At 41.3% G+C, this 14920-nt stretch overlaps 2 protein-coding genes across 4 annotated transcripts; both read right to left on the reverse strand.

The window, feature by feature from the left end:
* Nucleotides 1-1496: 1496 nt before the first annotated feature.
* On the reverse strand, nucleotides 1497-5582 carry tcte1 (t-complex-associated-testis-expressed 1). 2 transcript variants are annotated; one of them, XM_035524562.1, is made up of 5 exons: nucleotides 5568-5582; nucleotides 4957-5191; nucleotides 4211-4779; nucleotides 3183-3632; nucleotides 1497-2064 (listed from the first exon to the last, which is right to left on the reverse strand). In XM_035524562.1, the coding sequence occupies exons 2-5, from the start codon at nucleotides 5144-5146 to the stop codon at nucleotides 1891-1893; spliced, it is 1383 nt and encodes a 460-aa protein (XP_035380455.1). In that variant the 5' UTR covers nucleotides 5147-5191; nucleotides 5568-5582; the 3' UTR covers nucleotides 1497-1890. The 2 variants fall into 2 exon arrangements, with proteins under 2 accessions (XP_035380455.1, XP_026871659.2); XM_027015858.2 differs by lacking the exon at nucleotides 5568-5582 and having other exon boundaries at nucleotides 4957-5386.
* Nucleotides 5583-6162: 580 nt separating this feature from the next.
* rnf8 (ring finger protein 8, E3 ubiquitin protein ligase) lies at nucleotides 6163-13539 on the reverse strand. Of its 2 annotated transcripts, XM_027015838.2 has the most exons (8): nucleotides 13156-13539; nucleotides 12551-12679; nucleotides 11495-12181; nucleotides 10272-10334; nucleotides 10085-10174; nucleotides 9606-9713; nucleotides 8533-8737; nucleotides 6166-8161 (listed from the first exon to the last, which is right to left on the reverse strand). In XM_027015838.2, exons 1-8 carry the CDS (start codon nucleotides 13288-13290, stop codon nucleotides 8097-8099), a joined length of 1482 nt encoding a protein of 493 aa, XP_026871639.2. In that variant the 5' UTR covers nucleotides 13291-13539; the 3' UTR covers nucleotides 6166-8096. The 2 variants fall into 2 exon arrangements, with proteins under 2 accessions (XP_026871648.2, XP_026871639.2); XM_027015847.2 differs by lacking the exon at nucleotides 13156-13539 and having other exon boundaries at nucleotides 6163-8161; nucleotides 12533-12644.
* Between the last annotated feature and the right edge of the window lie 1381 nt (nucleotides 13540-14920).

Below are 14920 nucleotides of genomic sequence, written 5' to 3' on the forward strand. Positions count from 1 at the left end.
GAATACAGTTATGTGTGTCCTTCATCAAGCACTTTGATTGATATATACAGTTGAGTTCAAAATAATAGCAGCGTTTAAAAACATGAGTAAAGCTCAGAATCCTTATAATAGTTTTTATGCATTTGGAACACAGCACACTATATTCTAAATCAAAACATGAAGAAAAATGTATCAATTTTTTAAATTACTTTACAGAAAATGAAGAAAAATGAAGAAAAATGAAAATTGGGCTGTTAAAAAAAAATAGCAGTGTCTGCATTTTTCTTCACAAACTTAAATATTTACTGTATAAACTGTAAAATCTTTAGGATTTAGCATTGCTGTGAATCACTAAACTAATATTTAGTTGTATAACCACTGTTTCTGAGAACTGCTTCACATCTATGTTGCATGGAGTCAACCAACTTCTGGCACCTGTGAACACATATTCCAGCCCAGGATGATTTGGCAACTTTCCACAATTCCTCTGCATTTCTTGGTTTTGCCTCAGAAACGGCATTTTTGATGTCCCCCCACAGGTTTTCTATCAGATTAAGGTCCAGGGATTGGGCTGGCCACTCCATAACTTTAATTTTGCTGGTCTGGAACCAAGATGCTGCTCGCTTACTGGTGTGTTTGGGGCCATTGTCTTGTTGAAACCCATTTCAAGGGCATTTCCTCTTTAGTATAAGGAAACATGACCTCTTCAAGTATTTTGATATGTGCAAACTGATCCATGATCCCCGGTATGCGATAAATAGGCCCGACACCATAGTAAGAGAAACATCCCCATATCATGATGTCTGCACCACTATGCTTCACTTCTTCAGAGTCTTCAGAGTGTACTGTGGCTTGAATTCAGTGTTTGGGGGTCTTCTGACAAACTGTCTGCGGCCCTTGGATCCAAAAAGAACAATCTTACTTTAATCAGTCCACAAAATGTTTCTCCATTTATCTTTAGGCCAGTCCATGTGTTCTTTGGCAAATTGTAACCTCTTCAGCACGTCTTTTTTTTTTTTTTTTAACAATGGGACTTTGCGGGGGCTTCTTGCAGATAGATTAGCTTCACACAGGCGACTTCTAATTGTCACAGTACTCACAGGTAACTTCAAACCATCTTTGATCACCCTGGAGCTGATCATTGGCTGAGTCTTTGCCATTCTGGCTATTATTCGATCCATTCGAATGGTAGTCTTCTGTTTTCTTTCACGTTTCTCTGGTTTTGCTTTCCATTTTAAAGCATTGGAGATCATTTTAGTGGAGCAGCCTATCATTTTCTGCACTTCTTTATACGTTTTCCCCTCTCCAATCAACGTTTTAATCAAAGTACGCTGTTGTTCTGAACAATGTCTGGATCAACCCATTTTTCTCAGGTTTTCAGAGAGAAATGCATGTACAATATGTGTTGGCTTCATCCTTAAATAAGGGCCACCTGATTGACATCTGTTTTTTCACAGAATGAATGACCTCACTAATTGAACTCCACACTGCTATTATTTTGAACATGCCTGTTTCAATTAATTATTCAATTACCCAAACTCAGGAGCATGCATATCATGAATGTTGGGTCTGATGGTTTTCTATGACTCTACTACACTTACTGGTAAGTTATTTGCCATTTAGTAATATAATTTCTACCAAAAACAGTGATTGATCTGGTTAGTCATGTTGGACTGCTATTATTTTGAACATAACTGTATATATCGTTCACTCACTTATTCACTCACTCGTTCCCTTGTCTTTGTGCTACAGCTCTTCCTTCACCTAGTCATTCCCTTGTCATAAAAAGAAAATTTTGCCTCATCCACTGCAGGTACATATACACATAGCTAATGATCCTCACAGAGATAACCTCCATTCCTGAGTATTTATTTAATAAATCTGACTGGGATACATACTCCACTGGGAAGCTCACTGGGTGGCACCGGTGTCCTGTGTCTGTCTGCGGCAGGCTCTGCTCTGGTTGGTGCGGAGTATTTGGCCGATGCAGTACTCGTTCTCCAGGCTCATATCAGTGAGGCGAATGTCGCACTCTACCAGGCTGCTGTTATGAGACATTCCCTCCTCCAGAACTTTCCCACCATCCTGCAAGTCCGGGACAGGAAACAAAATGGAATGGAACTGCTCACCACCCACTTTTAGGATGCAAACTGTTGGTGTTGACTACACAACAACTGCTAGGAAAGGAATTCTTGAAATGATAAGGATATCGATGATGGAGGATTTGTCTGAAAAACAAAGTATTACCATTCGTGGCTGACTATCTGTTTGGGCTTTCAAAATAGCAAAAAACAAACATATCAGTACTGGTATAAACACTGCTGAAAAGCAAACATCTCTCTATATCTATATCTCAAGCAACATAATAATAAAAACTAATGTCATGCCTATTTATTTAGCTCCCTATACATCCATTGAGAGTAATTAAGAACTTGCTAGCCATCTAAATAAATGTGTCCATAATTTACATCATCAACATGACAAATAATGATATCGGTTTTCTGTTTCATGTTAACTTTGCTGTTAGCTAATAGTTAAACATGAAGTGACAAGAGTGATAAAGAGTATTTATATTTTTGTAACCCTTTGTATCCAATGATTAGTTGCAGTGCCATTACTCAAACAAGCTGTTAGCATTTGTTTTGCTTCCAGGTAAGTATCAGTCTGTTTCAATCTGAGCTCCAGTAGACATCCAAGGTCAGAGAACAGTGATGAACATGCATATCATATTATGCACTCTGCGTACATGCTGGTCGAACATCAGTCTAATGTTTCTTGTAAAAGTAGCCAGAGCTTTCTCCTGAATATGGCAATTAATTCTACAATTTCACTCTGAATTAGAACTGGGCGGAAATGGGGGCAAATGATCCAAATGAGAAAGCTGTGGAGCTGATAAGATGCCCAGAGAGCCATACTCTTCCTTCAACTGCTTGGCCTGTTAGTGTACTTCCAACCCAGCTCTATGAATAATTCAGCATGCATTACTGTCGGATCAACAAGGGTGAACCTTTTTGTGTTCACATTTGAAACCTGAGATGCTGGAAAGAAGCGAGCCTTTGTTCCCCATTAAGAACAAAACTTTGCACTGAGGTGTTAAGATGACATCTTTACATGTGGATGAAGCGTTCAGGTATACAGACAAAAACTTGATCAAACATGTTTTTTTATCCAAGACCCTCTTAAGCACTGAAAACAGGACTCACCACTCCCAGCCTGTTACAGGCCAGGCTGAGGTTCCTCAGTGTCGAGTTGTGCACTAAAGCATTTGCCATTGCTGTGGCTGTGGGCTCCGTCATCTCATTGGCCCCCAAATGAAGGCTCACCAGGTTCTGGTTCTTCAGCAGAGCCTGGGCCACAGCCTGCCCGCCCTCATCTGCTAGCCGGTTGAGTCTCAGATTGAGGGCGACGAGGGAGGGGTTTTTAGCAAGGGCGTGGCTTAGGGCCTGGGCTCCTGGCCCCCGGATCTGGTTGTTGTAAATGGCCAGTCTCTTCAGGTGGCTGCGGCCGAGGAGCTTGCCGATGGCTCTTGCGCCTCTGTCTCCTATGAGATTGTGTGAGAGGTCAAGCTCAAGAAGAGAAGGGTGGTCCAGCAAGGAGCTCACTAGCACACGACACTTGTCATCATCCACCTTGCTCTGCTGAATTCTGAGTACCTGTTAAAGGGAGGTACAGCAAACATCAGCTGTACACAATTCTGCACATTTCAAAAGGAGGGCTTCACATAAAACACAGGACAGCTTTTGCTCTGTACTACAACCGACTTCACCAAGGATCTGCTTGTTTAAGATTCAAGAGTGTCAGGAGTCATGGAGAACGGAGGAGATGGGGATGTGGCAGGGGGTAAAAACTTGTCAAGGAGAATAGAAAGTAGGAAGCAGCAAGCAGGAAATGGCAGAGAGAGAGAAGTTTCAGGTGTGACCTTTCCCTTAAACTTCACTTACTGCATGATACCATTTAGTTCAAGTTCATGTTTCTAAATAATTGATTTACAATGTTTTATCTCATATGTTTTATCTGTATGAAACATATGAGCTGCATAGACAAAGTATTAGATTCTGGCATTTGTAGTTTGATTTAAGGTAGCACTTTGCCAGCCATAAGGGACATGTTGTCTTTTCACTGCTTTAACATTTAATTGCTTAACACAACTGGAAATAAGAGCAGGCTTGAATGCTATTCTCTGCAGGTAAACAAGAAGGAGGGAAGCTCATGCACAGTAATGCATATGAACCTTTAAGGACTTGCAGGATTTCAGGGCTTTGGCCAGCGATTCACAGTCACGGAAGGTAAACTCAAACAGATTCCATTCGAAATTCATGCCACACCCCTTCACTCCATAAACCAATTGTAGTTCCTCCAGGTTGGTCAATTTGTCCAGCAGAATGCTGAAGTCAAAGTGATCCATCGACGGCCCTTCGTGACCCATATCGCTGGCAGAATCTGAGCTGTCATCCTCCTCAAACTTTGGTGGCTCCCTGATAGGTGGCAGAAGCTGAGAGATCTTCAATCGTCTCACATAGTTTCGACATTGGGGCACAACATCCAGCACTGACTTGGGGTCAGTTACGTCTGGGATAAAAAGTTCAATGATGTTCTCCAGATGACGTTCAAACAGCATGCGTTTCCAGCTGTGGCCGTACTCAGAGACATCGCTCAGCCCCCAGCGGCTCTCACAGCATCTCTTCCAGTAAGCCTCATCACTGATCAGGTTAGCTGTTACACTCAGAGACAAAGACGTAGACAGCTTCTCCAGGACAAAGGCCTTGTGACCAGGCAGGAGCTCATCAAAAATGGGCTTCTCTGGAACGTATCAAATTAACAAAACCTTTTAATAACATCCTAAGAACCGAAAGAGTGTTGACAAAATTCACTACATCTTAGCGTTTTACTAACCAGAATACAATAAGCCTTATTTGTATACATACATATTTATTTGAACAGTAGCAGGTTTATTAATAACAATATAAACAATATTACCTTTAAAATTTTTCACTATGTTTTGAAGGCATAGGTTTGCTAATAAAGGCACCACAGCTAGAGACCACTCTGGATCTTCGGCTATAATTCTGCGCATTTTTCGAGGGTCTGCCGCTGAATTAAATGTTGATGTTTGCCGATTTATGCGAGCTGGATATTTGGTCAGATTCATGACTGCCACTTTGTGCATGCAATCGTGTGCACGTTATTGACAGACTTTTCCAAAACAAATTCTCTGTTTAGAAAAAAAAGGTAATATAAAAGGCAAATAATGACTTAACCTATTGTGGAGTATCTGCTAGATAAGACACTTTAGCTAACCTAGTCAGCTGTGAAGGTAATCCTTTCAGATAAATTAGACATCGTTACATAAATTAGCTAACTCTGTCTTAAGTTAACCTTAGTTAGGTTAGGTTAACTAGCTGGCTAGCTACATTTAGGCCTAGCCTAGACACAATTAAGTTAGGTAGCAACACAAGTTGCTGCTAATAGATAGCCTTATAAATCTAAACACTTCACAGTTATTCAATGGTTTATATAATAAAGTGTTTTAAAACAATATCCTAAATATACGTGCAATTACAATTTAATCAGCTAACGCTACACATTACCCTCAGTGCACACAGCGTCGAATCGAAGGTCGCCATGGTAACAAGCAGGCACGCGAAAGCTCTCAGCCCGCTATGTGCGAAAAAGCCCAGTTCGCTAATAGCGCGTCAAATGAGAAAAGTGCTCGATCTTCAGCAAAACCATAACAAGAACAGATGTAAGTAATAACTTACTGTTCCATGGTAAATCATTTCTAACAAAAGGACTACGAGAAACCCAAGATGTATGCTTGACTGACCGTATTAATTAACGGAGATTATTATATGAGTCACATTTTCATAGATGAGCGAATTCTTAAGTACAGACATTCCGGTACTGGGAGAAGGGAATCTAATGACTACAACGTACGTACATTTCCCTAATTTGCATTTATGTTTTTTTTTTTGTTTGTTTTTTGTTTTTTTGAGAATTAGAAATGATATGGTAGAAGTTAACAGGAACAGTGAAATTAATTCTGGATTCACCCAGTGAAAAGAAAAAGCTGGCTGAAGGCTTCTTAGTTCATGCAGTCCTTACTTCATTTCATTTTAAACACTGAAGAATTTGAGGGCATGAGAGGTTCTGTCCAGCACCAACCAAATGCCAATTCAATGTGTCTTCCTATTGAATCTAGCACAGGGCATAAATCTGAAGGTCATGGTGCAACATTGGCTGCTACAGTGTCATTTGTAGAGAGCACAAAAGGAGGGTATTAGTGACAGAGAGCATGAAAAAAATTGTCACTTAGCAGCACAGTTGCGGGAGGTATTTGTTCTCAAGAAGAAAGATCCTGCAGTGGTGTGGAAATCTCAGAAGAAAAAAACCAAATGAACAAAGACTGATAGGATCTTGTGAAAAAACACCTGAAATACCACAAATCCGAATCTTAGACTTTAATCCCACGGGGCCAATATAACAATACACATGAAAAAGTACTGAAGACCATTTAACACAAACATGCCTTTAAGAATAAGTTATGAGTCAGTTTCTCTGAGGAACAGTCCCATGTGCCTGCAAAGATAAATTATGCAGAATGCAAAGGGCTTTGCATCATTTTCACTAAGTGAACATAAAAACTGGCCTGTTTACATCCTAAGCTTTGTGAAACTAGAATGCAACATGCAAAAAACTCATTGATCTCTGGATCTTACATGTGTAGCTATACATCAACAGATTTCGGTAATCTGTATACTTCTAGAAATTGATTTTTGTAGTCAATATTTTATTTTTAAATTGTAAATAAAACTCAATTTTTTTTTAAACTATACATATCTCAGACAGAAAGGGTCTGCAGAAAGTCACTGCTATCCTCAGCATGGAAACTGGCAAGAGGAGAATCTGGGTCTTACCATGAGCAGCATCGGGCAGGGGGAGTTGTGAAATGGCTGCCACAGTCATACAACACCAAGTAGCACATTTCATCAGTCAACATATACTCAAAGATATGTTTGCTTCTCTCCTGAAACCTCCAAAACAGCCCTCATCCTTATATGATACTAAAAAAATCCATTTTGGCTGTTTTATGTTTAAAGATATAAAATGTAAAAGATCTTATCCTAGCAGGACTGTGACTAGCACATGGCTATGAGGATGAGTGCCCTATATTTCAGTGGCCAAGGTTTATATATTCTTTATAGTTTGTTAACATAACCACATAACTTTTCCTCCAAGTCTGTATGAGGACCAATTCCTGAACGGACCCATTAAGGCAGAAGGACCTGTGGTTCACATTGTCATCGACGTGGTTCATTTCATGACTGATCTTCAACAAAAAAGTTGAGAACTAAGAGTGGAACATCAGCACTCCAGGGTTGTCTGTTGCTGTCGTCCACGTGAAACAGCAGCTGACATTATGATTCCCCTCTCAGCACGCTGCTAAAGGACTGACAGCACACGGCACGGCACAGACAGTGGTTCTAGGCAGGGCTTACTCTCGCTGCAAACCAGGTGCAGTGACTCACCGATGATCTGATTTAACAACTCAACTTACTACTGAAAGCAGTGGAAAAATGTGTTATATACTGATCCCTTGCAAGCTGGAAGTTAGCAATGGAAGGTTAGCCGAGGTCTTTACATATACACCCACGAGTAGAAACGGCTACTCTTTATGTCCTGTCAACTAAGACCCAAAATGCATTTTTGTTATAAGTCTACAAAGCCATTATTAATATTCTGCTGCCCCCTTGTGGTCAGCGTAAGACGGCCCTTCCCTCTTTCAGTAAATACATGTTACATATCTAATGTTTGGTTAAGCATTATAAAAAGGTACATCAATAGGTGAGAAAAAACATGATTGTGGAGAGTATTACATACTTTCAGTAATTATTCAGAGTATAATAGCTCAGTGCAAAACAAATAATGATGCTTTATTTATATGAGAAAAATAAAACTAACAAATGATATACAAACAAGAAAAAAACAAAAACAAACAAACATTCTTAAGTGTTCAAGTGTTTCTCAAGAAAACAGTTGTTCTTGTTGGTATACATCACTTCAAGAAAATGACTTGCTGGGGTCTATACAGCACACAGAAGCTTTCAATAACTGATGAGTCACTTGTCACTGGTGTCGTTCTCCTGGGTCAATAACATTCCTAGAGACATGGCTGCTCTCCAGCCTGTGCAGACACATGCAGTGGCTCAGTCCAGCACTGTTAGAGGCACAGTCACATGCTGTCATTCACCACAGATCTAAAACCTCGATTCAGTTGTGTCCTGAATTCAAGTTGATTTCCCCCTCACACCTGATCACCCAGCTATAAATCCCTTCACATGTTGGATCATGCATGTTAGAACAGGAAAAACAAAACTGCGAAGGGCAGTGGAGCCCCAGGACTGGAGCTTAACAGTCCCGTTTTACAACAGTCCAGCCAGTGTGTCAAACAACCTGCACCAGTAATGCGTCCATGACCAACTCCACAAAGGCAATGCAGGCACCACACAACGCAGCGTTACTGGACAAGTGGGCAGGTGCGAACGCACCTCTCACCTTTCCTCTCGGTGACTAGCGCCAGTCTCCTCTCTCTCATCTCGGTGCTGAGGTTCTCCACCATGCGGTCGATGCAGTTGTCCAAGACGAGAGAGCGGGTCTGGGCAACGATGGGCTGCCTGCAGATGGGGCACTCATCCTTCCGGCTCCGCCAGTCTCGGATGCAGTGCTGACAGAAGCTGTGCGCACAGTTCAGCGTCACGGCCTGGACAAAAAGGAACAGTCGGAGAGAAGGGCCTTGGCGTTAAGCACCTGTTCAGTCATAAACAAAGGATTTCAGCAAAATTAGTCTAAAGTTTAGTGAAATTTAACACGTTGTCAGTACTAGTCATGTCAAAACATTTGCAGTTTTTTTTAATGCTTCTGTTAAGTGATCTTGGGTATGAGAAAAGCACTATACAATTTGAACTTATTAATCTACGAAAATCAACTGCCGTTGAGCAGCATCTAGTCGGAATGAAACTTCATGTTAAAAGCAGATTTGGGTCTATGTAGGATCCAAAATGAGCACCTCTGACAAAACCCTGAAACGTTTGCAGTTGGCCACAAAGCACACTGATGTGATGCCAAGCATCCTTAGCCCCATTACACTGATCACAAATAAGTGATGCATCTGAGTGAATATATGGTCTACTTTTGGATTAATAGTTTATGGTTAACTGGACTAAATAGCCTAGAGTTTATAAAACATGGTGAATCTGTTCTGCAGTTTTCCAGTCGTGTTCACTTGACAACACAAACTACAGTCAAGTTATCAGCAACATGAAGTGTTTAAGAACACAATGTCACCCATTAGGTGTTCCACCTGTAAGGGAGAGACTGCAGCAGTGGAAGTCAGCTAGAGCATGCTTGAGGTTGGGAAAAACAAGAATGGGATAATGAGACCCTAAAACTGTGTTTCTCAACTCTGATCCCGTTGCTCCTCCATCTTGCACACCCAGTTCAGCTCAGGTTAAAGCAGTTGATGAGTTACATCATGTGATGCAGAGCAGAGAAAACTAAATAAGAGAAATTCTAAACAGGCAGGGCAATCTGGAGAAGCTTTGCAAAGCAGCCGTGCACCATGGCCACACCTCGATGAAGAGCTCAGAGCAGATGATGCACTGAAGCTCATTTTCCAGGACCTCCGTCATCTGGGTTACCACCTCCTCCTTCTGGGCTCTAGCTTTTTCCTTCTCCTCCTGCAGGAAACAAAACTCTGCCTTTAAACAAGCAACATGGTATGGCATTAGTTCCTTTTTCATGAATGGCTATTTGGCCTTTAATGTTGTCTGCTATTCTTAAAGAACATAAGACTTCAATGTCATCTGAGCAGAACACATAAATCAATTTTAGCCTTCAGAAAAAGTTGATGTCTAACTGATGACCAAGTTAGATCTTTTAGGTTCAGGCTCTTCCACTGTGCTTGTTTATTTCCTTTACATTTCAGGTTTTACCCTTTGATTTAAAAGGGCAGCATGGAGTGAATATCTTGATTCATTCTTAGGGAAGAAAACCAGGCAGCAGATACGATGTCTAAATGTAATTAGTTTCTCCATCGCAGAGGGATTACCTTGGTAACTTCCAGTTCCTTATCTTTGGCCTGCAGAACCTCCTCAAAACCTTCCTTTGCATGTCTGAGCTCATCTATTACTTTTCGGTGCTGTAATGGATGGTAAAGGATACAAAGTCAGTATACCTTTGGCCTCTTTTGCTACAAATGAAATATATATCGTACATGCAAACAAAACAACTACTACCTCCTTTAAAGCTTCTTCCAACTGTTTCTTCAAGCCATCTTCTTTCTGCTGAGCATTCTCCATCTTAAACAAGCAACATTGTTTGTAATGCATTGTCAGTGATTAAAGAGACATAGCACATGCTGAAAAAAAAACCACACACAAAAAACACACCTACATGCAGTTGGCCAAGAGGCAATTAACTCAAATTTTTAATTTTACACTCAAAAATAAGAAGAGTTGTCAGGGTTCAACAATAACCTTTTTCCAATTTTCCAACTGGAAAATTCATTTCTAATGGCATGAACAAATCTTTGTACTTTAAAACGCTATTCACATATAAATAAGCACACACAAACTAATATATTTAGTTGGGGTTCTTTATTCTTATAATAAGGTGTACATTCTCACAACATACTTTGACTTGTTTAGGAAACCTTTGCTTATTTACAACAAAAAGAAAATATCACTCGCATTTAACCCTGTGATATGCTGTTGTGACCAACTTTGTCATCTTGGCATCTGCTTCATCTGTTGTATGCTCATGTCCAGATGCACTATATACATAGTGACAGAAAAACTTCTAAAATTTGCAGTAGACATAAAAAAGAGCTACTTTTATCTGCCTTGTTAGGATCTTCCTTACAAACTTTGCAGAACATATCAGGTACAGAGGGGTCATTGTTTTGATGTTGCTTTGTCAACAGATATTGTTTGTGAACAGATATTGGTTTGTTCTGACTGGATGCGCAAATGGATAAGAGCATTTTTGTGCACTACGAGGGGTTTAAATATTCAAGTAAATTGAGTTTTGCGTCAGATACATTATCATCACATTGTGACCCCCACCCCAACATGAACTAGCTCAACTGGGCAAGTGATCTTTCATGCTGCTGGCCCAACATTGGGTTTACTTGCCCCAGGCATCTTGCAATCATTGTTGCTTAACCCTGGGTGTTAATCTGCATGTTCAAGTTGCACATTGCGAGCACTTGGAGACTTGGCCCCAGGTGTCTGCTCAGGGCTACTTACAAGCTAAACATCTCATTTACAACACATTTCCAAAGCCATACCCACCTGCTAGATATGGAACTGATGGACAGATGCAGCACATTAAATGTACTCACAAACCAAAGGAAGCATGTATAGAATAAAATGATCTTATAACCACCTCTACCATTTATGCTATACTGGACTGTGACATGCTCACCCATAATAAAACAGTGGCTTTGAGAGCCGCTCACCTCCAGTCTCCTTTCTTCCGAGTAAATAGACCGCTCCACGATCTCCACGCGCTGCAGGGCCTGTTCCTGCTGCGAGCTCAGTTGGCCTCGGAGCACCTCCAGCTGCTCCTGAAGTGCCTGCATCTGCTGCTGCTGGCTCGGGCTGCCAGGCTCCTGCCCCTCCAGTTCAGCTGCCTGCCGCTGTGTCTGCCCCATACGCTCCTTCAGTGCGCGCAGGTTTCTGTTGTAGCGCTGTAATGCGGCGAGCTGCTGGCTGCTGGACCTGCAGTCAGCGGAGCTGCCAGGTGGGCCACTGGGTTCAGCCTGATCCGGGGGCCTGCAGGTAGAACCGGTATCGTGCTCCACTGGAGCGGTTGGGCAGGGCCTGGCAGTTGACTTGTCCACATCGGAGGAGCGATAGAGCTTGGAACCGGAGTCCTGTGTGGTGCGTAGCACAGTTTCATCTGTGCCTAACTTGCGCTTGGCCTTGTTGGGTTTTGGGACTGAGGCACTGGTGCTGGCTTCAGTGCCAACACTCTTGGTCAAGAAATCTTTAATTCTGCTGAGACTGCAGTGAACCAGGACGTACTCAAACTCGACTGGGTTGCCATCTAAAGGAACCCCGAACCTAACGATATCGCCCTGCTGTAGAGGGCGAGGTTTCATGGAAGATATACGTGTTCCGTTCACCCAAACTCCATTCATACTCTAAAATAGTGGGGGGAAAAAAACAAGCTTATAATTATATTTAAAAGAATCTCAGCCTATGCTATACAGCCAAGAAGGACATGACAGGCAAGAGGACAACAGAAATGGTTTTCCAGTGTTATTACTGAATGCTGTTCTATGCAGCAGTCATGGACCAAATTAAAGATCACAGTGCATCAAATTTGAAGCATGGTTGCATTTGGTAGAGTCAAGGATTAAAAATACCCATGTAAGCATACATTAAAACAGCAGACTTGACGCAAAACACTCAAGCTACATCTGTATTTAGACTTTACAGAGAAACAGTTGTAGCTAAACACAAGCAGTTTTTACTCAGTAAAATTAACTGACCTACATACGATACTGTACCTCATTGTCGGTCACCGTCCACTGACCATCCTCTCTCTGCTTCAGCATACAGTGATTTCTGGATATCATCAGTGGATAACTCGCTGACAGAATCTGATGTGTGACATTTAGGCCACGTCCAATTGTAACCTATTTCAGAAAAGAAGTTAAAAAGGAAAACAACAAATCACTGAAGCTACCTAACAACCTACTATAGATTTATCTACTGGCTTTAGCTGTGACAATAGATAAATGGAACGAAAGATGTGCTATTAATATTACGCTAATGTACCTGCTAGCTATCCGGCTAATTAATTTACGTTAGCTGTTTTCCTAGCTAAAAGTAGCTCGTTGCCAATTATCACGGTTCTGCTAAGCCAGAGCACTGGGCTAACCGGCTAGTTATAGCTATATGACATACCACATCACATCTCATTACTTAGCTAACGCTAGGTTACTAAGATAACTATTTGGCGACTTTAGCTGACCACGTAGGATTAAATCGGGTGTTAAGTTACTATTAATTTGTTTAGCTAGCCAATCACACAGAAAACTAGCGTCAGCTAGCTAGTTAAATATCTAATGTTAGCTACCTAGCTAGCATACACAGTTAGGGATAACATTACCTCAGAATTTTCGAAAAGACGTAGCCAGCCACTATTTCGTCCAACTCGTTTTAAACACCATATTTTGCCATTCGCAGCATTGTCTTGCTCGGACGATAATGAGGGTTCTTCTTCAACCCCATCCATAATTCTCATGCCATGCAGCTATGTAGAATTAACTAGCTAACACTACAGCTTTTTCTTGAAAAAGTTGCCATAGTCACAATCTGGAGGGCCACCAGAGGCAGTAGAACCACAGATATGCACATACAAAACGACGCCAGACAACAACAGAGCCGTTCTAAAGATGAGAGTCTAGTCACGGCGAAAGGCGGGAGATAATAGCCATCTGGAGGTGTCTTCTTCACTCTGTGGAGTGAAGAATCATGTTTCTCTCTCTCTCTGGCAGTCTGATGGATGAGTCTGGGTTTGGTGAATGCCAGTAGAACATTACCTGCCTGAGTGCAATGTGCCAACTGTAGAGTTTGGTGAAGGAGGGATAATGCTGTGTGGTTGTTTTTCAGGGGTTGGCCTAGGCCCCTTAATTCAGTGAAGGAAAATCGTAATGCTTCAGGATACCAAGACATTTTGAAAAACTGGAAAAATTGGAAAACTTTGTGGGAACAGTTTGGGGAAGGTCCTTTTCTATTCCAGCATGACCGTGCCCCAGTACACAAAGCAAGGTCCATAACGGCATGGTTGGATCAGAATACCACTGCTCTATTGTCATGCCTGACAATGCAAGCTAATTGTAGGGAACCTTTGCTCATTGTGGAATATCGCTACTCTAAAATCAGGTTCAACTTAATGGCGTAATTAATTTTAGCAGAGCAAAGAAACAGAATGATAGACCGTGCCACGTCCTTTAAAAATATTCCGTGTGCATGGTTCTGTGCGATACCTCTGACAGCCACCAGATGGCATTAGTGTCTGCCTCTTGAGAAATTTTAATCTGAGCCACTACATTGTTCCTATTCTTTCAAAGGTCTGTATCAGGGATATTCCGCTCTATGTCTGGAAAACAGTTTGACATGTCAAGAATGGACTACGTTTTAATTTTATTTTACCAAAGAGAAAAACGATATGTAGTGAAATACAGTGAACTGCATATTTCCTTCACTCTTAAATACTATGTTGCTTTTACTGTAAATATGGTGAATAACTGGGTAATTATTTTATTTTAGCTTTAATTTAGTTATTATTATATTAGTTATACTGTCTCATTAGATGCTTCATATTACCTTAATATTACATGACATACACTATATGGCTAAAAGTACAGTATGTGGACACCTGACCATGACACCCTTATGATCTTGTTGGACATCCCATTCCAGATCTATGGGCATTACATAGCTGGTTTCATGTTTATGGCTCTAGAGGGAGCCTCTTTTGGGTGCGATGTGTCTGTGGGTGTTTGTGCCCATTCAGTGAAAAGATCATTTTTGAGGACAGGCATGGATGTTGGATGAGAAGGCCTGGCTCGCATTCAATGTTCCAGTATCCAGTTCATCCCAAAGGTGTTCAGTGGCTTTGAGGTCAAAACTCTGTGTAGGCCCCTGGAGTTCCTCCAAATTTATCAAACAAAGTCTTTATGGAGCTCACTTTGTGCACAAGTGCACAGTCATGTTAGACCAAGCAAGCTAAAACACGAAAAACAGCCCTAGACTTTACTTTTTGCACTATGCATTCCAAACATTACCAAGCATGGCTGCAGAGCACTGCACTGCTCCTATGACAATGTCATATTTAAAGCCACCAAGCTCCTCATTTGTCTATTTGTTTG

Source organism: Electrophorus electricus, chromosome 3, assembly GCF_013358815.1.
Source record: "Electrophorus electricus isolate fEleEle1 chromosome 3, fEleEle1.pri, whole genome shotgun sequence".
Classification (NCBI taxonomy): Eukaryota; Metazoa; Chordata; class Actinopteri; order Gymnotiformes; family Gymnotidae; genus Electrophorus; species Electrophorus electricus.